At 34.2% G+C, this 21563-nt stretch overlaps 1 protein-coding gene across 1 annotated transcript in view; it reads left to right on the forward strand.

Annotated features, from left to right (window-relative positions):
- The window catches only part of LOC108032861 (uncharacterized), a 58374-nt gene that overhangs the window by 28727 nt on the left and 8084 nt on the right, over positions 1-21563 (forward strand). Inside the window, exon 3 of the mRNA XM_044092617.2 lies at positions 5267-5486. Within this exon, the coding sequence (XP_043948552.2) occupies positions 5267-5486 (220 nt within the window). The remainder of the gene's footprint in view (positions 1-5266; positions 5487-21563) is intronic.

Raw genomic sequence — 21563 nt, forward strand, 5'->3', positions numbered from 1 at the left:
TATTTTTTTTTTTTTTTCTATTTCTATTATTGAAAATGCTCTTTTATAATCTATCTGTAATTTAAATTGAAACACTTTTACATAATCGTCTAAATTGTATATTGGACCTATTTTTGTGAAGGTGTTAAAATTCTGTGAATTGTCTAGGTATTCTATCGTAAACAAGTTCAAATGAGCAGTAGTCATGAACTGATGATCTTGAGAGTTAAAACAAGAAGCCCCAATCATCTTTGTCAATCGAAATGTATGAGCGAATGAATTCGTTGAATGTTCGATGACTTCTTTCTACTGTTCGCACAGTAGTCTGGTGGTGTTCTGTTGATAATTTATTACTGATTTTCATGTATTTGCAAAGTCATTCATAAGTAAGTACTCAGTACCCATGTCCATTATAAATGCTTCAAATATGGCGTTGGCTACTGTTTTTGCGCTTTTATCTGCTACTGGTATTGCAACTTGATATTTTTTAAGATCGCATATTATGGTTATTGCGAGTGTCATCAGTGTCGAATGCTGTGTTGGATGTATTGGGTTTTATCATTGGGGCTTTAGTCTGTATTCTAGTTTAAGCTTTTTGGCACACGCTTTCGTCAATTTTGTCAATTTGTGTCACTTTTTGTAAAAGCGCTATTCTTATTTTTTTTTTAAATCTTTATTACCGTTTTTTTAACTCATTCAGTGAGACAAATTCAAAAATTTGTTCACTGGGTGACATGCGTATGTTAGTGATTTTATGTATCCCTAACGTACCTTTTGAGTAAGCATTTGAAATTATTTATTTTTATTTTGACAAATTTTCTTAAGTAGCTATTGCTAACGACTTTTTAGACATTGGGCTCGTCTATTGAAAATGTGTTAGACTAACACGAAATTATTATCCCCTTTCGCGTTCTATGTAATAACTATAATAAAAACTAATATTTTAATTTTATTAAAAACTAATATTTATTCATGTGCTTAATTCTTAGTTGTGCCTTTTATTTTCATTTGTGTCCCGTCTCTATTTGTTTTATGTAAGTGCATCAACGACCTTAATAATAAAAAATTTAATGTGGATTGCTCTTAACTCCTGTTCTGTAGACGATTTATTGCTTTCCCCTAGTTTGAAAGCTCTCGATGTATATGCAATTGGTAATTGCGCACCGTTGCAGGCTTGTGTTTGTACTGCACCACATGCATTTTTACTTTTATTTATTTAAAATTCAAAATTCTTTGCTAAAATCAGGGTATTGCAATAATGTTGGCTTCAATAATGTTTTTTTTATGATAATTGAATTAATCTTCACATTCCTTAGTCCATTTAAATTGGACATTTTTCTTGCACCAGTCTTTGTTAAATGATATGAGTATTGTGCGAAATTGTATATGAATCTTCTATAATAGTCACAAGAAGCGACGAAACGTCTTGTCATATCGCCATACGTTCTTATTGGATAACTTTTAATTAAGTCTTATTTTTTATCGTCCGACACAGGAATGTTACCTGGTGCTTAGAGAATGAACATTTCCTTGGGTTTAATTCAGGGATGAATTTTCTATAAACTTCAAATATACTTGTAAGAGTTTTAAACATATATGAAGAATGAACATTTCCCTGGGTTTCATTTAAGGATGTGTTTCGCATTGATTGTAAGATTTGGAACAGCCAATAACTACTAAATCATTCTTGTACAGAAATGTTTGCGATGGTTCTGACCGGAAAATCATGTTGCATCATTCTCATAAATGAATTTGGGGCTACTTTTAGGCCATAGAATAATAGCGTGACGCGATATGAGCCAGAGCTCGTAGAAAATGATGTTATATTTCTAGATTTATTATATTGTTATATTTGATAGAATCCAGACATAAGGTCTAAGCCCGAAAAATATTTCGCTCTTCCTAATTGATCTAGTATTTCTTTTACTCTAGGAAATGGATATTTATCTGCCAGAAGTTGTTTATTTATTTGCCGATAATCCACTACTAGACACCATTTTTTCTCTCTTGAATTTGGGAGTGATTTCAAAGGGACTAATAGATGTCGGCTATTATATTCAGATATAGATGACACGACTATACCATCTTTTTATTAATGTTTTGACCTACTTATTTCTGGTTTTTCTGTTTCTGCATTTCTCTAGTTTTTATGTATACTTGACTTTTATGCTGCTAGTCTTAGTTTTTGCTTATAAACATTGTTGCATGAAATTGCTTCTGATTCTATTCCAAATGTGTCACACTGTATTTAGTACATAATTCAGTAAGTTCTGTTGTTAAATGGCCTGGGAATTGTAATTTCTTTAAAACTGCACTTGTTTTATTATTATTGTTATTACTTAATGATTTTATTTTTTTTTAATTATCTATTGATTCGAATTTAATAATTGGTTTTATGATATTTATATTTTCTTCTGTTGTATTTCAAATACGAATTATTGTACTATTATTTTGTACGATGCTGATAGCTATTAATATTCCAGGATGAATTTCCTGATTTGGTATTAATACAGTATTTTCGCTTGTCTGAAGTGTAATTTTTCTCGATTTCATTATGTAATAGTGGTACATGTATTTGGTATTTAAGTGATTGTGGTTGTCAGCTCATCATTGTGATAATCTATTATGCAACTGAACTTTCGAAAGAAGTCTTGTCCTAGAATTCCGTCACATGGAACAGGAAAATCTTTTGTGGACTATTTGGAAGTCATGACTGAATTTGAAATAATCGAAGAGTAAATCAATTGTAGCTAGTCCAATTGATTGTATTATTCCCGGACCAATTCCTGTTATATTTGTTTTGAAATTTTGATTAATCTCAGAGCATAGGCTATAATCTTTTAAAATGTATATATCTGCTCCAGTATCTACTAGTAATTTTAATGGTTTGTTGTTTATTTGTTTTTGTATTTTTATTAAGCTACTAAGACTTAGATTTACATATTTACGTTCAAGTGCTTAAGGGGTCTTGAGCGTTTTCCAGATTACTTTATGTAACTCGCACTTGGTTGTTGGGTCTGTGACCCCTATTTGAGTTGCCTCTGTTCGAGCCGCCTTTAGAGCTGATATTGTTGTACTGATTATAATTATTATTGTACCCTTGGCCGCCTGTGTTATAGTCATAATAACAATTACCACAGCGCATTTAACTACCACGGCCACGGTTTCCACCACGGGGTGAGTAATTTTATAATACATAATAGAATTAGACTCTTTGACTATTTCATTTGATGTTTCCATGAATGCAGCTATTGTTTCACCCATATTTAACATTTAACAAAATGGACGACAACGCAAAACTGTCTAAACATCCTTGTTTAAACAATTTCTCTTCATTGCTGATAAGGCCTGTTTGGTACTTAATGATTTAGCTTGTACCGGGGTATATTCTTGTTCTACATATGCTTCCTCTAAGGACTTAGGAAATTTCTTTATTTCTTGTGTATATACGTTAGGTGTCTTGTTTCTCTGTCTAAGATTTAACAATCTTGCGGAAATGCTGTCAATTGTCTTACCCTTTACATTTGCTCCATAATTACTATTTTATGTTCAACAGTAGACGTCGAGTCATATTCTGACCAATTATGATTTTCATATGTTCTGGTATGGTTAGGGCTTGTAAATCGTTTTCTTTAAAGACTTGGTCAGTATTATTTTTCAATTCGCCTTCTATTAGGTCTGTGTCCACTTGGTCTATTGAATTAATTTTAACTGTCAAAGGGGTGTTTAAGATTGTCAGGATGGATATATCTAAATTTTACCTCCTTTAAACTGATACTAAATTTTATCGAAATCTGACCAATAATTTGATACCAATAACCAGTGCAATTGATAAAGTTGTTCCCTATTATTGTTTATTAATGTTCTTGCATTATTAAAACACTTTACTAGTATATTTGCATGTTTACTAATCGTGTCAGTAAGAATATTTCTATTATGGGCGAGACATTTATATGATTTTTTAAATTTGGTTTTAATTTCCGATTTTTCCGATAGTTCCTATGGGAGCTATAAGATATAGTTGGCCGATCCGGTTGGTTCCGACTTATATACATACTACCTGCAATAGAAAGAAGACTTTTGGGAAAGTTTCAGCCCAATAGCTTTAAAACTGAAAGACTAGTTTGCGTCTAGTGATGCTGATCAAGAATAGATATACTTTATGGGGTCGGAAACGTCTCCTTCACTGCGTTGCAAACTTCTGACTGAAATCATCTGCAAGGGTATAAAAGTTATGTTTTTGGTGTTTTTAACATATAACCTCCTATGCTTGGAAATACAATTAATATAAGTAAATACAATTAATATATTTATATATATATATATGAATATAATTTTTTATATTTTTAAACGATTTTTTGTAATTTTAAAAATTAAATTTTATAAAAATTAAAAAGTCGGTCTGGGAAATAATTAAAAAAAATTGTTTTATCTCACTCAAGCTAGCAACCACTTTTAAAAATTTAACATGGTGTTACTAACATTTTTTATTTCTTATTCTTGTTAGTTTTTTTATATTATATACTCTCTAAGAATTAAAAAAATATATCGTTATTATCCTTCGCTCAAAACTCAGATTTCCGCATGTCTCCCATAAATATACGAATATTAATTCTCACAAGTTCTCAGATGTAGAATTATTTTCAAGCGGTATCTTTAAGTGGTACGCGTTCTGATGAGAGGTCGGATTTTTTTTTATAATTTTGACAATATCAACAGAATTTTAGTGGTGTATAGGTTCTTAACAAATATATTACATTATCATAGAAGCCTTTACATTTATTCAGCAGAATTGAAATATATATATCGCTTAAATTGGTTAGGCGCAACTAGAGACAGTATTAAGGTATTCAGAAAAAGACGGAATTATTAATTTTTATCACATTTTATGAGAGATAGAAAAATTATTATCAAAATCAACCGAATTGTGCCCAATCCCTTTCCTCTCAGCAACGGCATCCCTGCCGCTAAACATTATCAAACACCTTTTCCCTATGCAAATTATCGAATTATAAATGCTCATAAACACCTTCATTTCCGAATAACAACATCTTTTAATGCCGCAATCAGCCAACAACTGATTAATAGAAGCCAATTTAAGCTTTATTGAACACTCTGAAAGTAAGTAAAGTTAACACACGCCTTTAAACCATTACTAATTGCTGATTGCCATTAATTTGGTTAATTCTGCCAAAAAAAGACACCAGTCCTGTATTCTTATTAAACACCTAACAAATGTTTTGTAAAAAATAAAAATTAATTACAAAAACATTAAATTTTTTCGCAGGTTTCAGATCACGACGATCTTTTAGCACACAATCAACGTCTCCGAACTCTCCAACAACTAAATCAGCCAAATCGAACTCGATTTTCACAGAATCAGCTGTAAAACTGAGTCAAAAAGAACGGCTCAAGAGAGCGTTTCAGGAATATGGACTTTCTATTGTGGCATTCCATGTAGGGATGTCCTTGATTTCGCTTGGAAGTTTCTATGTACTCGTATCTAGGTAAGCGTAATTTAAAAGTATTGAGATGTTTCCGACCCCATAAAGTATTTATATTATTGATCATATATCTTATAGTTCCCATAGGAATAATCGAAAAAAAAATGTTACAAATATATATCTTTGATGTTTTTTACCCTTGCAGAGGGTATAATGATTTCAGTCAGAAGTTTGTAAACGCAGTGAAGGAGACGTTTCGGACTCCATTATGTATATATATTCTTGATCAGCTTCACTAGAGGAGTCGATCTATCCATGTTCGTCCGTCTGTCCGTCCGTATCTACGCAAACTAGTCTCTCAGCTTTAAAGCTTTCGGGCTGAAAGTCGGTAACAGCCGGATCGGACAACTATATCTTAGGAACTATCGGGGAAAAAATTAAAAGAAAATTATAATTTGGAAAAAAAATTTTTTAATTAGTTCTGAATTTCTAATAAAATTTTATCAAAATCGGACGACTATATCATATAACGCCCATAGGAACTATCGGAAAATTGGTGGGAAAATAATATGAAACCATTAATAGCTTTGTGGCTTTTTGTCATATTATCTAATAATATTGGGAATATAATTTTTTATATTTTTAAGAATTTCGAATTCAATTTAATAAAAATCGTACTACTTTAGATGTCAAAACAATGATCTGAAAAAAAGAATGAAATAATTGTTTTTTTTAATATCAGTTCTGAATTTAATTTGATCAAAATCGTAATTCATACTATATAGCTGCCATAGAAACGATCGGAATTTGGTGGAAAAAAAAGTAAAGCTTTTGTTTTTTTTTTGCATATATTATATTCTGTATATATATTATATTCATATATATAGTAATACTATTGGTAATATCATTTTTTGTATTTTTTAAATTTTCGAATTAAATTTAATAAAAATAGGACAGCTCTAACATATAGTTGTCAAAGAAACGGTCAGTGAAATTGTTCCGAAGCTATTAAGGAGTTTTAGCCGCGCGCCAACTGTCCAATTTCAAAAGGCGATTTATTTAAATTCAAAGTCTGTTAGTTTAAAAACACCGTTAAGTCCTTCAACACTGCTAGCCAGTGTCATTTCTTAATTATTAGCATTGGAAAACTTAAGAATGTAAGAATAAGAAAGTATAAGAAAAAATGTTACTAATTTTATTAATTGTGAACTCTTGAATTTAAATAAAGATTTCAGATATATGTATGCTGTGAACCAGAGCTTGAAATAAGTGGAAACCCTCTAGGACCGTGAGTGTCCCAACATTCTGAAATACTTTCCCATCTGGAAAACTCGGTGCCAAGGGTGCATGTGGTTTCGGGAAAGCATTATTTTACCAAGGGTGTTGAGAAAAGCATCAGAGTATACTTAATAGTGGTTATCGTGTGCCAAATTCGCATGTCTTTTAAGAATAAGAACAAGAATCGCGCATGAGTTGAGCAGTAGTACTTTTAAAAGGAGTGTCGTCACAAGTGCGCAATGGATGATTCAATAGGTGTTAAGTATTCACACACCACGGGACTGGGAGTAGGTCCAGTTGGAAATGCAGGATGCAGCTTCACTGTCCCATTCAGAGGTTTTGAGGACGAAATTGTATCCAGACGAACTGCGTTTCACTCAAACCAGTTTTTGTCTTGAGAATGCGAGGACACCGATTATGCCGCCATGTAACGTTGGAGCAGGAAGACAGTCTTCCTTTGCCGGCACACAGCTCCCAAGTGGCTTTTTATAAGTAATTATGAACAATCAACCGAGTGATGCCGATTTAACAACGAAGAAACCCTGATCAGACTCCAGGAGTGTCTGAAAAGATCCACGCAAGAAGCTGTTCGGGGAAAGCTTATAATCCCAGCTATGGTACCGCTGAGGGTCGTCCGGATTTAAGACACGGACTTAAAGGAGTGCGTACTGTAAGCAACTTGGATCGATGATCAGACACTCAAAGAACATCAGCACTTGAGAACGGTTCCGATTCCAACATACAAAGATGTTAGGGCTCAACTTATCAATGGATTAAACAACGTTAAGATTAGTGTGCCGCTGGAGGAACGTCCAAGGACAGGAAAATGGCATGCCACCTCGTGTATTCCATATCTTCCACTGCACAACAGTTTGCGGTACACGAAAACTTTACGAGGCTGTGAAGGCATTGAGTGTTCCTATAAAACCGTTGCGATCTAAAGAGGACGAACAGGCGCTAAAGATAATGGAGGCAACTATAAAGAAAATGCATTATTTTATGGGTTGTTGTGGAAGTACGACAAAATCAATATACCCGATGGCTCTCAAAAGGCTGAAGTGCCTTGAGACGAAAATGCCAAAAGAGTCGAAGCTGAAAACGTTTTTGAATAATACCATGCAGCTCTACGAGGAAAAGAGATACATTCGCGAACTGGGACGGGGACGCGGCAGCGCATGTTGACGCCATATCGCTAAAATAAACTATTTTTAAAAGACCAGATATGTTGGTGTCCTTGATGGGAGTGCTGTTGCGCTTCAGAAAACGAACTTTAGCGGTATCAGGTGATATACGAGAAATGTTTCATCAGATTAAGGTTTGCGCCCCAGACCAATATTCCCAGAAGTTCTTACGGCGTAATGGAGAAATAATTCACCCACCGGAAACATTCGAAGCCTGAGTTGCGGCAGAGGTCTTCAGCTGGTTCTCATACGAGTGTTGAGTATCGTTATTTCCATTTTCGATCCACTCGGGCTTCTTGGGTTTTTTAACGTGCGTGCCAAAAATATTCTACAAAATATTTGGAGGTCTGGTGTGAGATGGGACGACGCAATCAAGGAACCAGATGATATTGACTGGATGAAATGGCAAGCCTTGCTGTCGAAAATGAGCGACCTACTTATCCCTCGGTACATGTCATGCTCAAGTAATGTTAAGAGCCTGCAACTACATATGTTCGTTGATGCTAGTTTGGATGGTAATGCTGCGGTAGTATATTTGCAAGTTGATCTTGGAGACGAAATCCGGTGCTCCTAGCTAGCATCGAAAACCAGAGTAGCACCTTTAAAACCTATATCAGTACCACGAAGGGAATTAATGGGAGCGGTTTTGGGATTGCGCCTGGCCAAGTGTTTGGAGTCGGAGCAATCAAACAAAATTGAATAACGTGTGCTCTGAACGGATGCTCAAGATGTTTTTTTTTCTGGATAAGATTCGACGCACGTAAGTACCCGAAATTCTTAGCTTTACGAGTTGGAGAAATTCTTGAAGGCTCCGAAGTTGGTGAATGGCGCTGGGTATCCTCGGAAGTAAATTTAGCGGACGATGGGACCAAATGGACAAAGAGTCTTGAGGTAAATAGTTCAATACTATGTTTTTTCGGACCGAATTATCTGAACAGGATGACTCTGAGTGGCCTCTCGGAAATGAAATGTTAAAAGCCAGAGAATCTCAAGTATTGTATCACAAGGACGAAATTAAGAAACAAATCTTGCCTTTAGATTGTGTTATGCCGGATCCACTACGTTTCAGTAAACTGGAGCGTCTGCGCTCTGCACAAAAGAGAGTTGTACATTTTCTACGCCTTCTTTCTGTGAAACCGCACGGACCTGAGCTGGAGAGATTGCTTTTCTTAAGCGCGTTGTGGAAATGGACAAAGAAGAAGAGTTTTTTGATGAAATTCAATGCCAAAATGGAAACCGTTGCCTGACAAACCGGAAAAGCACAATTTATAAATCCTCGCCGTACTTGGACCCAGTCGGAGTGCCTCACATGCACCGTGCTATCGATGCTGTCAAAAATGTTGAAGTCAGCGTTAAGCGTCCTGTTATTGTTCGTCTTATTTCGTTCTACAAGGTCAATCCTGACGGAAATTCTGTCGAACATCGGACTGCGCGAGAGAGTATTGAGCGCTGCGTTGGCCGATGTCGAGTGCAATTTCCGTGACTCACGTGGTTCTTATTGTTGACGAAACAAGCAAGCGAAACTCCTGGCCTAAAAGGATCATCGTGGATGTTCATCTGGCGAAGGATGGACTGGATGTTCATCTGGCGAAGGATGGACAAGTTTGTAGTGGAGTTGTGCGTACACCGGGAAGACTTGTTGTTCGGCCGGCAGTTAAACTGGCTTAATTCACCATCAGAAGGATTGTTGATACTCGCGTAGTCACGCAGAAAAATCACGAGGTGGGGAATGTTGCGAGGCTAATAAAAAGTTTTAGCCGCGCGCTGACTGTTCAATGTCAATAGTAGATTTTTTCGAATTCAAAGTCTGTTGATTTAAAAACATTGTTAAGTTGTTCAACATTGCTAGCCACTGTCATCTCTTTATTGTTAGTATTGGAAAACTTAAGAATGTAAGAATAAGATAGTTATGCTATTAGAAGTTTAAGAGCAAACCACAAGTGTAGGAAAAGATGTTAATAGTTTAATTAATTGTGAACTCTTTTGAATTTAAATAAAGATTTCAGCTATATGTATGCTGTGAAATAGTTGGAAATTGGGACAGTGAGTGTCCCAACAGAAATAATGAAATAATTATAAAAAAAATTATATTAATTAAAAAATTATATTAATAATTATATTAAAATATATTATATTATAAAAAAAATAAAACAACTTCCCTTCTTGTTATTTATAGTTCTATTAAATATAATATATAATTTTAATTTTTATAAAACTTAAAACAAATAAAAACTCTATAGTCTACAGCGCCATCAAGCGCAATCTAATCCATAGCAACAATAGTGCCCTTTCGGTTTCGGATGATTTGCAAACCCTGCTTAAACAAACAAAGAATCTGCGTGCCAAATTAAAAAAATCTTACATTTTATTGTTACCGAGATCTAAGCGTTAATACGGACAGATTGACACAGTATGGCGTCGGAGGAGCTTTATTATCTCCTCAATTGACTCGAAACGCGTTCCCCGTCGTTTTGAGACATTCATTAATATTATTTTAAAATCTTTTCTTGTCTATAATTCTGGACGCATAACTCTTAAATAATATTTATTTTTAACAGTTTGACTCGGTGGAAGGAATTCATAGTGCACCACTACATTTTACTACAGCATTACTACTACATACGATCATTAAAGAGCAAAAATTAAGCATATTATGGAATAATTTTAATTCACAAGCACAGTTTATAATGTTTCCGTGATAGTAAGACAAGGAAGAGCCTGTAATGTTGAGTTCTGCTAACGCGGATTTTCCAAAAGATTTTGGCCTACACCCTTACAAGAACAAATTGTTGCAAGAGTTGATGCCCCTAGCCACCGGAATCGTCGTACGTTTTTGAATTGGGCTAGGGAATAAGTAGAAAATGATCAGAATCTTTAAAAAAAAATCATTTAGCGATGAGGCGCATTTTTCTGGCTGAATGACTTTGTAAATAAGCAAATTATGCGTTATGTCATGAGTCACCATCGTATTCCTGTATACTCAAACTATGTCGGGTTATTAGGACTCTCAAAAAAGTCAAAAACACCATTAAGTATAATTAAAACTGAAACTGAAGTTGTCTGATATCAACATTCGTGACGAATGTAAAAAAATTAATTTAGTAGTTATTTAGATCGTATAATACATTTTTGTCACAAATGTTGATAGAACTTTTATTGGCTGTAAGTGCGATCGTCACTAAGAAGAAGTTTTTGTGGTAAAAATCAATCATATAAATAGTATTCAAGTTTTTTATGTGAAACATACACCCTAAACCGCAAAAAAGGGCTACAGGTTCTGAACTAGTACATGTTGCCACTTTTGTTGAAAAAAATTTAAAACGGGAATTTTACAACAATGTGTTGAATGTAAAACGTTAGGATATGTCAGTGGGTATACGCTTTAAGGCCGAAAAAAACAAGAATATAAAAAATTAAAAAATAATAATCATGATCATAATCATGTTAGAAAATCGATGTAAAATACCTTTCTAACGACGTAAAACACTAGCCTGTAGCTTCAGCACTTCACAAGTTACGGGTATACAAAATGTAGCTGTTTATAGCTGTTTTCCAAACTAGCTAGTTTTTTTAAATGTGGTAAAACTAATGTTTCTTATATTGAACTGTTTAACATCGTCTAGAATTTTCAGCACTCTGAAATGACAAACAAAATAAATTTTCATTTTGAGAGGACCCCGAGAATCTTGTTTTGCGTATTACTTTTGAACGAAGCATCCGAATTTGACAGTTGGATGTTATTCGACACTTATTTATATTAAGAATACAATTAGTTGGATAGCCGGGGGTAATTATCCCCACCGGCCCCAACAGATAAAATTTTCCAAATTTTCACTTTTACATTTTTACCACTTTTCATTTTTTTTTAGTCTTGTATAAAATTCATTTTGTTTTTGTAATGCCTTTCGATTGATGTATCACTGGAAACAATCGGACGATTACTGTAGATTTTCATTTCTTCGTGTAAATTAGTAGTCGCCCTCGCACACCTTATGGTGCGCTTCTTCACTACGTGTACTGCCGTCCACAGTGATTCTGGCAGTTCGGGTCGATAGGGGAAACAACAAGAAAAATAAAAAATGTATTTGAAATATAGCAAATCTATATTATTCTGTTTTATTCGCAATTCAAAGTTGCAGCAACATAAGTATTATTTTTATCCTACAATGCTTCACCACGAACGATCTGCAAGGAATAGAAAGTTTGGCTTGCTGAAGCTAGCTTCCCGAAGAAGAAGCCATCTTATTTTCCCCGCATTTTGCCCTGTGGGTGCGGTGCATAGGTAGTCGCAAAGATGTCGGGGAAAAAATGTGTTAAGATTAAAAAGTGCAAGTGTAAGGATATGATTAACCACACTATTGATTCGCAATTGCGTCCTGAAATAGATATAGACTTAAACTTTTTTTTTTTTTTTAATTTCGCTTAAAAGTCTTGGAGGTGGCTGTCAATAGGCTTATGAGCCGGGAAGAATCCGCCCAGCGAAAAACAATCGCATTTCTTTTATTTCTTAATATAAAGGAACAATTATAGCATTGAAGATACGAGTTGGGAACGAAATAACTACAACTGGGAGACCATTAGGGACTTTCCCGTCAAAAGATGAAAATGTCTGTGTCGTGTTATTCTGATTTATCCAGGTGGAATTCCTGGATTGCCATGACTCCCGCTTATAAAAAATTACAGTGTTTGGTGGGCGAAAGAAACCTATGTCCAGTTCGGGAGAGAAAACTTCCCCCCCTGTTTGGGAGTTGTGCTTGGAACCGTCTGTGTATATATTGACGGCGTTTTCGAATTGGTGTGGGAAATTGTCCCAGTCCTTACGGCTGGCTAATATGTGGTATGGATATTTGATTTTTAAGAATACTGGAGTGGCCCGTGGAGTCTGTTGTACATGCCGCTGCTAGAAGAAAATCATGGATTGTGTTCAATGCCTCAGTGGAGGAGGCGCCCCACTTATGCAGAGCTCTGCGCCTCCTTGGATTCTGTGAAGGATCCTAATGTTAAAATTCTATTCTAGGGACGACCACCAGACGATGTTTTCGTGGAGAAGAATGGTCCTGACTAATATAGGTGAGAGTACAGGGAAACGAATTTCTAGCGACTGCACCAAAAATGTTGGGGCGGGGAATGTCTTTAGCGCTGTAAAAAAGGGAACCCCAAGAAGAAAGGTACGGTTATTGAAATACTTCGAAAATATAACTGTAGGTAGAAATAGAATTGATGTTTTTATTTTCATTGTCCAAGATTTGCCACCCAAATAGAAGAAAACTGTATGTTTCCGTATGTCTATTAACCTGGGAATTATGATCGACTATATTAATTGACTGATAAGCCAAAATTAAATGTTGCAGTGTCTTAATCAGCGTTGATATCTTCAGGACCCTTTTGCGTGGCTAATAAGAATGCTTAGCCACGCGCTGACTGTCGAATTTTAAAAGCCAATTTACACACGAACACACTTAAGGTGTTCAATTCTACTCGTTTGTAGTACTGAAAAACTTTATAAAGTTAAAAGAAAAAAAGACACTATGGCTATCTGTGTGCTAAACAAGAGCTCGAATAAGTGGGAAAACTTAGAGATGGTGAGTGTCGCAACAGGACTCTTAGATGAATGTAGGCCTTTGACTACAATCCTGAAAGATCGATCGCTTTCCAATTGCCAAAAACTGAACAGAATATTGTAACTTCATAAGAGATTCTAAACTATATTATATGTATCACCATCGGAAGGAAGGTTACAAAGGCAGAAGGACGTGGGTCAGATTTAGATGCTTTAGTCAAATATGAGCGTGCCGGAAATGTTGTTAAAATTGTTTTCAAATTTAACTTATATTGGTGAACGTTATTGTACGTTTACTAGTCAGGGGTGGTTGACGAGTTCCGGCGGAAAAGACTGGGTTTCAATGTTATCATGCCGTTTAACAATTGGTGTAATGGTAGAATCCGTAGAATCATCCTTACTATTGTTATCTTTCTTATTCGATTGACAGATTCACAGCGTAAATGGTCGACCACTTTTTGCCTGATGAAGTCTGGAGTTATTCACAAGATAGTTCACTTTAAATTCCTTTATCTAAATTATCAAATCAATGTGGAGAAGTAAACTCGTTCTCATCATCAATCACTGCAACCGACAAAGCATGAAATTATCTTCCGATAAGGTACAAGTATCAGTAATAGATTGTAGCCTCCTTGGACCTGACGGAGGTTACTTTTACACAACGACCTACAGACGACCTTGAAAACTCCTTGCTTACATTGATATTGATATTTTGATGGTGTATTTTTAGACGCCTTACAGTAACATAATTGTTTAAATAAAGGTATAAAGCTTGAGTTGTAGCTTACAATATACTCAACGTAGCCTATTCATTACTTCGGCAAAATTAAGGATGACATTATTGTTGTATTGTCAATCATATATCCCATAAATTGGTTAAGCGCAACTTGAGATATTAAAAAAACAAACTTTAAAACAAAACCTATCTATTTGATATTTATTTGATATATTTTGAATTTCTCTTTCGTGTTTAAGTGTCCAACTCTACTACCATAGTCCTTCTTGGGGAATTATCGCTGTTAAACTAGTGTTTTAAATAGATTAAAAGTCCACAATAGCTTAACCAGCGACCGACATAATTGTGACCATACAAAAGGTCAAAAGGTCAGCGACCGGCCACCCATACAAAAGGTTAGATATTTTACGTGGAAAAAACGAAATGAATCCGAAGTTTGTATACCCTTGCAGCTATAAAAAAAATCAACGTGTGTAAGACCTTGTTGGATTTTTAAGAATTGTTGCCACCTTCAGTGATATTAAAACAAAAAAAATTCGTCCGACTTTTATTAAATTTAATTTCGAAGTCCCTTAAATTTAAAATTAAAAAGATTATATGTCAAAAAACTTCGAAGCTATAATTTGATTCAAATTTTTTTTTCCCACCAATTTTCTGATTATTCCTATAACAGCTATTTGATATAGTCGTCCGACTTTAATAAAATTATACTCGAAACTCAGAGCTAATTAAAAAAATGTTATTCCCAAGTTTGATATAATATATAATGGGATATAATTTTTTTCATATTATTTTCCATTCAATTTCCCGATCGTTCCTATGATAGCTATATGACATAGTTATCCGATTTTGATCAAATTTATTTCGAAATTCAGAACTAAGTAAAAATGTTATTCCTTAGCTTAGTGTTTGTTATAACCTCACAAACACCAAACATGTAATTTTTACAAATTTTTTTCGGATTATTCCTATGAGAGCTATAAGATATAGTTGTCCTATCCGGCTGGTTCTGATTTATACATTACCTGCTATAGAAAAAAGACTTTTGGGAACGTTTAAAACCGAAAGCTTTAAAACTGTAAGACTAGTAGACACGGACTGACAGACGGACATGTCTAGATCAACTCGTCCAGTGATGCTGATCAAGAATATATATACTTTATGGGGTCGGAAACGTCTTCTTACATTTCAAACTTCTTACTGAAATCGTTATACCCTCTGCCAGTGTGTAAAAACATAAAAGCTTTAAAAAAAATAACTGAGAATTTTTTTAGGTCTTGAGGCAGAATGTTATTTCCTATAAAACAGTAGTGCGAATATTTTGTGAAAGTTTTCGAAACTTTGTAAGAATTTCGCGGTTTATGACGTCTTGTGTTGAGATAGATGATTTTTTGTCTTGAAATCTTTGTAGGATACTGTTGAGTTTTATCATGATCAATTTGTTTTTATACCCTTTCAGAGGATATAATAATTTGGAAAGCAGTGGAGGACACGTTTCCGACCTCATAAAGTCTATATATTCCTAATGAGCATAACTGGTTTATTTAGCCATCTCTGTCTGTTCATCCGATTCTACAAAAACTAGCTGCTAAAGAGCGGGCGTGTTGTGCACATATGCAACAAAGGTGTCTTTGGCCTCAAGCATTTATGTTTATTGGCGTGTAAGAAGAATATACTTGACAAAGTGCTGAGCACTGTGAGCTCTCGATATGTGCATAGCACATCTCACATTTAATTTGTGTATATGATTGCTCTTTTTTGTGTTTTTGTTTTTATTATAAAAAAAAAGAAATAGAAAAATGAATTTATTTTGTAAAAATATATATTATATTATATTATTATATATAGTTTTTGAATAACTTTAGTCTATTCTTTTTAACTGTCTGGTTTCCTTTTTCCTATGTCTATATTCTATATATTTTTATTACTTGATATTGCCGAATGTGTTGATATGGCCTGAATCATTTTTAAGTAGTACTTAACTTCCTATTTCTATTTTTTTTTTTTTTTTCTATTTCTATCATTGAAAATGCTCTTTTATAATCTATCTGTAATTTAAATTGTAACACTTTTACATAATCGTCTAAATTGTATATTGGACCTATTTTTGTGAAGGTGTTAAAATTCTGTGAATTGTCTAGGTATTCTATCGTAAACAAGTTCAAATGAGCAGTAGTCATGAACTGATGATCTTGAGAGTTAAAACAAGAAGCCCCAATCATCTTTGTCAATCGAAATGTGTGAGCGAATGAATTCGTTGAATGTTCGATGACTTCTTTCTACTGTTCGCACAGTAGTCTGGTGGTGTTCTGTTGATAATTTATTACTGATTTTCATGTATTTGCAAAGTCATTCATAAGTGAATTTTTATACTCAGTAACCATGTCCATTATAAATGCTTCAAATATGGCGTTGGCTACTGTTTTTGCGCTTTTATCTGCTACTGGTATTGCAACTTGATATTTTGTAAGATCGCATATTATGGTTATTGCGAGTGTCATCAGTGTCGAATGCTGTGTTGGATGTATTGGGTTTTATCATTGGGGCTTTAGTCTGTATTCTAGTTTTAGCTTTTTGGCACACGTTTTCGTCAATTTTGTCAATTTGTGTCACTTTTTGTAAAAGCGCTATTCTTATTTTTTTTTTAAATCTTTATTACCGTTTTTTTAACTCATTCAGTGAGACAAATTCAAAAATTTGTTCACTGGGTGACATGCGTATGTTAGTGATTTTATGTATCCCTAACGTACCTTTTGAGTAAGCATTTGAAATTATTTATTTTTATTTTGACAAATTTTCTTAAGTAGCTATTGCTAACGACTTTTTAGACATTGGGCTCGTCTATTGAAAATGTGTTAGACTAACACGAAATTATTATCCCCTTTCGCGTTCTATGTAATAACTATAATAAAAACTAATATTTTAATTTTATTAAAAACTAATATTTATTCATGTGCTTAATTCTTAGTTGTGCCTTTTATTTTCATTTGTGTCCCGTCTCTATTTGTTTTATGTATGTATCTTCCTCGCGAACCCGCATTTTTTGCCCAAATTGATAAAAGGCCCCCCGCGCGTAACAAGTACGTTGTTGGTGTCGTTGGGCCACTTGTTTGTTCGAAGTGCATCAACGACCTTAATAATAAAAAATTTAATGTGGATTGCACTTAACTCCTGTTCTGTAGTCGATTTATTGCTATCCCCTAGTGTGAAAGCTCTCGATGCATATGCAATTGGTAATTACGCACCGTTGCAGTCTTGTAATTGTAATGCACCACATGCATTTTTACTTTTATTTCTTTAAAATTCAAAATTCTTTGCTAAAATCAGGGTATTGCAATAATGTTGGCTTCAATAATGTTTTTTAAGATAATTGAATGAATCTTAACATTGCTTAGTCCATTTAAATTGGACATTTTTCTTGCACCAGTCTTTGTTAAATGATATGAGTATTGTGCGAAATTATATATGAATCTTCTATAATAGTCACAAGAAGCGACGAAAGCGACTATAAATTTCAAATATACTTGTTCGATTTTTAAACATATATGAAGAATGAACATTTCACTGGGTTTAATTTAAGGATGTGTTTAGATTCGATTGTAAGATTTGGAACAGCCAATAACTACTAAATCATACTTGTACAAAAATGCTTGCGATGGTTCTGACCGGAAAATCATGTTACATCATTCTCATAAATGAATTTGGGGCTACTTTTAAGCCATAGGGTAATAGTGTGAAGCGGTATGAGCCAGAGCTCGTAGAAAATGATGTTATATTTCTAGATTTATTATATTGTTCTATTTGATTGAATCCAGATATAAGGTCTAAGCCCGAAAAATATTTCGCTCTTTCTAATTGATCTAGTATTTCTTCTACTCTAGGTAATGGATATTTATCTGCCAAAAGTTGTTTATTTATTTGCCGATAATCCACTACTAGACACCATTTTTTCTCTCTTGAATTTGGGAGTGATTTCAAAGGGACTAATAGATGTGGGCTATAATATTCAGATATAGATGGCACGACGATAGCATATTTTATTAATGTTATGACCTATTTATTTCTGGTTTTTCTGTTTCTGCATTTCTTTAGTTTTTATGTATACTTGTTGCATGAAAATGCTTCGGATTCTATTCCAAACGTGTCAATAAGTTCTGTTGTTACATGGTCTGGGAATTGTAATTTGTTTAGAACTGCTTTTGTTTTATTATTATTGTTATTACTTAATGATTTTATTTTTTTTAATTATCTATTGATTCGAATTTATTAATTGGATTTATGATATTTATATTTTTTTCTGTTGTATTTCAAATACGAATTATTGTACTATTATTTTGTACGATGCTGTAAGCTATTAATATTCCAGGATACAGTATCTTCGCTTGTCTGAAGTGTAATTTTTCTCATTACCTCTGAACTTGCTGGTAGGAGTATTGAGTTTTCGATTTCATTATGTAAAATTGGGAAAATGTATTTAGTATTTAAGTGATTGTGGTTGTCAGCTCATCATTGTGTTAATCTATTATGCAACTGAAGTTTCGAAAGAAGTCTTGTCCTAGAATTCCGGTACATGATACAGGAAAGTCTTTATGGGCTATTTGGAAGTCATGACTGAATTTGAAATAATCGAAGAGTAAATCAATTGTGGCTAGTCCAATTGATTGTATTCCTGTTATATTTGTTTTGAAATTTTGATTAATCTCAGAGCATAGGCTATAATCTTTTAAAATTGATATCTACTAGTAATTTTAATGGTTTGTTGTTTTTTTGTTTTTGTATTTTTATTAAGCTACTAAGACTTAGATTTACATATTTACGTTCAAGTGCTTAAGGGGTCTTGAGCGTTTTCCAGATTACTTTATGTAACTCGTACTTGGTTGTTGGGTCTGTGACCTCTATTTGAGTTGCCTCTGTTCGAGCCGCCTTTAGAGCTGATATTGTTGTACTGATTATAATTATTATTGTACCCTTGGCCGCCTGTGTTATAGTCATAATAACAATTACCACAGCGCATTTAACTACCACGGCCACGGTTTCCACCACGGGGTGAGTAATTTTATAATACATAATAGAATTAGACTCTTTGACTATTTCATTTGATGTTTCCATGAATGCAGCTATTGTTTCACCCATATTTAACATTTAACAAAATGGACGACAACGCAAAACTGTCTAAACATCCTTGTTTAAACAATTTCTCTTCATTGCTGATAAGGCCTGTTTGGTACTTAATGATTTAGCTTGTACCGGGGTATATTCTTGTTCTACATAGGCTTCCTCTAAGGACTTAGGAAATTTCTTTATTTCTTGTGTATATACGTTAGGTGTCTTGTTTCTCTGTCTAAGATTTAACAATCCTGCGGAAATGCTGTCAATTGTCTTACCCTTTACATTTGCTCCATAATTACTATTTTATGTTCAACAGTAGACGTCGAGTCATATTCTGACCAATTATGATTTTCATATGTTCTGGTATGGTTAGGGCTTGTAAATCGTTTTCTTTAAAGACTTGGTCAGTATTATTTTTCAATTCGCCTTCTATTAGGTCTGTGTCCACTTGGTCTATTGAATTAATTTTAACTGTCAAAGGGGTGTTTAAGATTGTCAGGATGGATATATCTAAATTTTACCTCCTTTAAACTGATACTAAATTTTATCGAAATCTGACCAATAATTTGATACCAATAACCAGTGCAATTGATAAAGTTGTTCCCTATTATTGTTTATTAATGTTCTTGCATTATTAAAGCACTTTACTAGTATATTTGCATGTTTACTCATCGTGTCAGTAAGAATATTTCTATTCTGGGCGAGACATTTATATGACTTTTCAAATTTGGTTTTAATGTCTTGTAGGATGGAATGTATTTGTTCCCAATCCATATGTAATAATTACCGCCTACTTCTGTTATCATCAGGCTTTTAGTTATTAAATTACATCTGTATATGTATATATATATATATATATATAGAAAGCACATTTTGTTTATTTTATTTTTTTAGTCTTTTCCTAACAATTGTACTTGTTTTATGACTTATATCTTATCGAGATCATTCGCCTTGCTTTTTTATTTTTTCTTTATACTCCTATTGTGTGTTTTTTAGATTTTAAACAGTAAATTGGCATTCATAATAATGGTAATTATTATCATAAGCGTTGTTATAATGGTCATAACCTGACTTGTGTCTATTAAACTTATCCTTGAGATTGGTATTCTTAATATGTATCTTGGTCTGTCAAATATTTTATAGTTTTTAATCGATTCGTAAGTGTTGTTAATGTGATTCAGTAACGTCTAGTTTGATTTAAATTACTTATATTTGACTGATTGGACCAATTATTATTATTATTGTATTTTACATATAAGTTCCTGCCTATAATGGTGTATGATTTTCAGGTCATAATCTAATCGGGCAACTTTTATATCGATCAATTTTTAAATTTTTTTTTACATAATTAGTGAAAAAATATGCATCGCAGTGCAATGAAAAACAAAAAATGTTTCAACAGAAAAAAAATTATGTGCTCTTTCTTGGCTTGGTGCACCCGACGGTGCCGGTGCTGGCTACACAGGCTGTAACTTCCTTGGTGGGGCAGGTGTACTCGCCATGGGGTGAATACAATGGTCCCTCGCACCCATTCGGGCATTTCTTTTTTCAGCTTTGGAATCTCAATTTTTTCTGGTGGAGGCAGTTTTTGTTTAGTTTTGGCAAGATTTTTATTTTGGCTGTGATTTGATTTGCATGTACTGTTACAAATTTATCATGTCTTTAACTTCGGCATGTAGTTTTACCGAGTTGTCCCAACTTTTTGCTTTGCCGCTGTTCAGCAGCTTCAGTAGCTCTTCCTTTTTGTTTTTTTTTTATCTGCATTTGTTGTTGCCGCTGTGGTCTTTGTTGCCGTTGGTTCCAGTGTCTGCTGCGCCAAGTTCAGGTCTAGATCCAGTTGGACCAAAGTCACAGTCGCCATGTAGTTTTATATATAAAAAATGAGTTGAGTTTAATATTTTGTCAGGAGCAATTGTTGTTATCGCTCCCGACACTTAATTTAAATGATTTGGTCTTGAGTATAATTAAGCCTAGGCCGGTGCTGTCTTAGGTAGCAGCGGTGCCTTTGGTATATAAATCGTGTTTTCGGCCTCAAGTAATCATGTTTTTTGGTGTATAAGAAGTATATACTGGACATAATGTGAGCTAAGAGCTCACAGTGCTTGCGATATGTGCATGCCACACTGGGCTTCCGGCCTGGCCGCGATCGATGATCAGGTGGTTTTCGGGTGGCACGGATGATTCGGTCCCGGTAATTTCGACGACCATGGGGTTGCCTTCGTTGCATGTCCTGGGTTTGATTGCTCCGGCAGTGGATGTGTTTGTAGTGCCGGGCA

The sequence above is a fragment of the Drosophila biarmipes genome, unplaced genomic scaffold, assembly GCF_025231255.1.
Source record: "Drosophila biarmipes strain raj3 unplaced genomic scaffold, RU_DBia_V1.1 ptg000018l, whole genome shotgun sequence".
Classification (NCBI taxonomy): Eukaryota; Metazoa; Arthropoda; class Insecta; order Diptera; family Drosophilidae; genus Drosophila; species Drosophila biarmipes.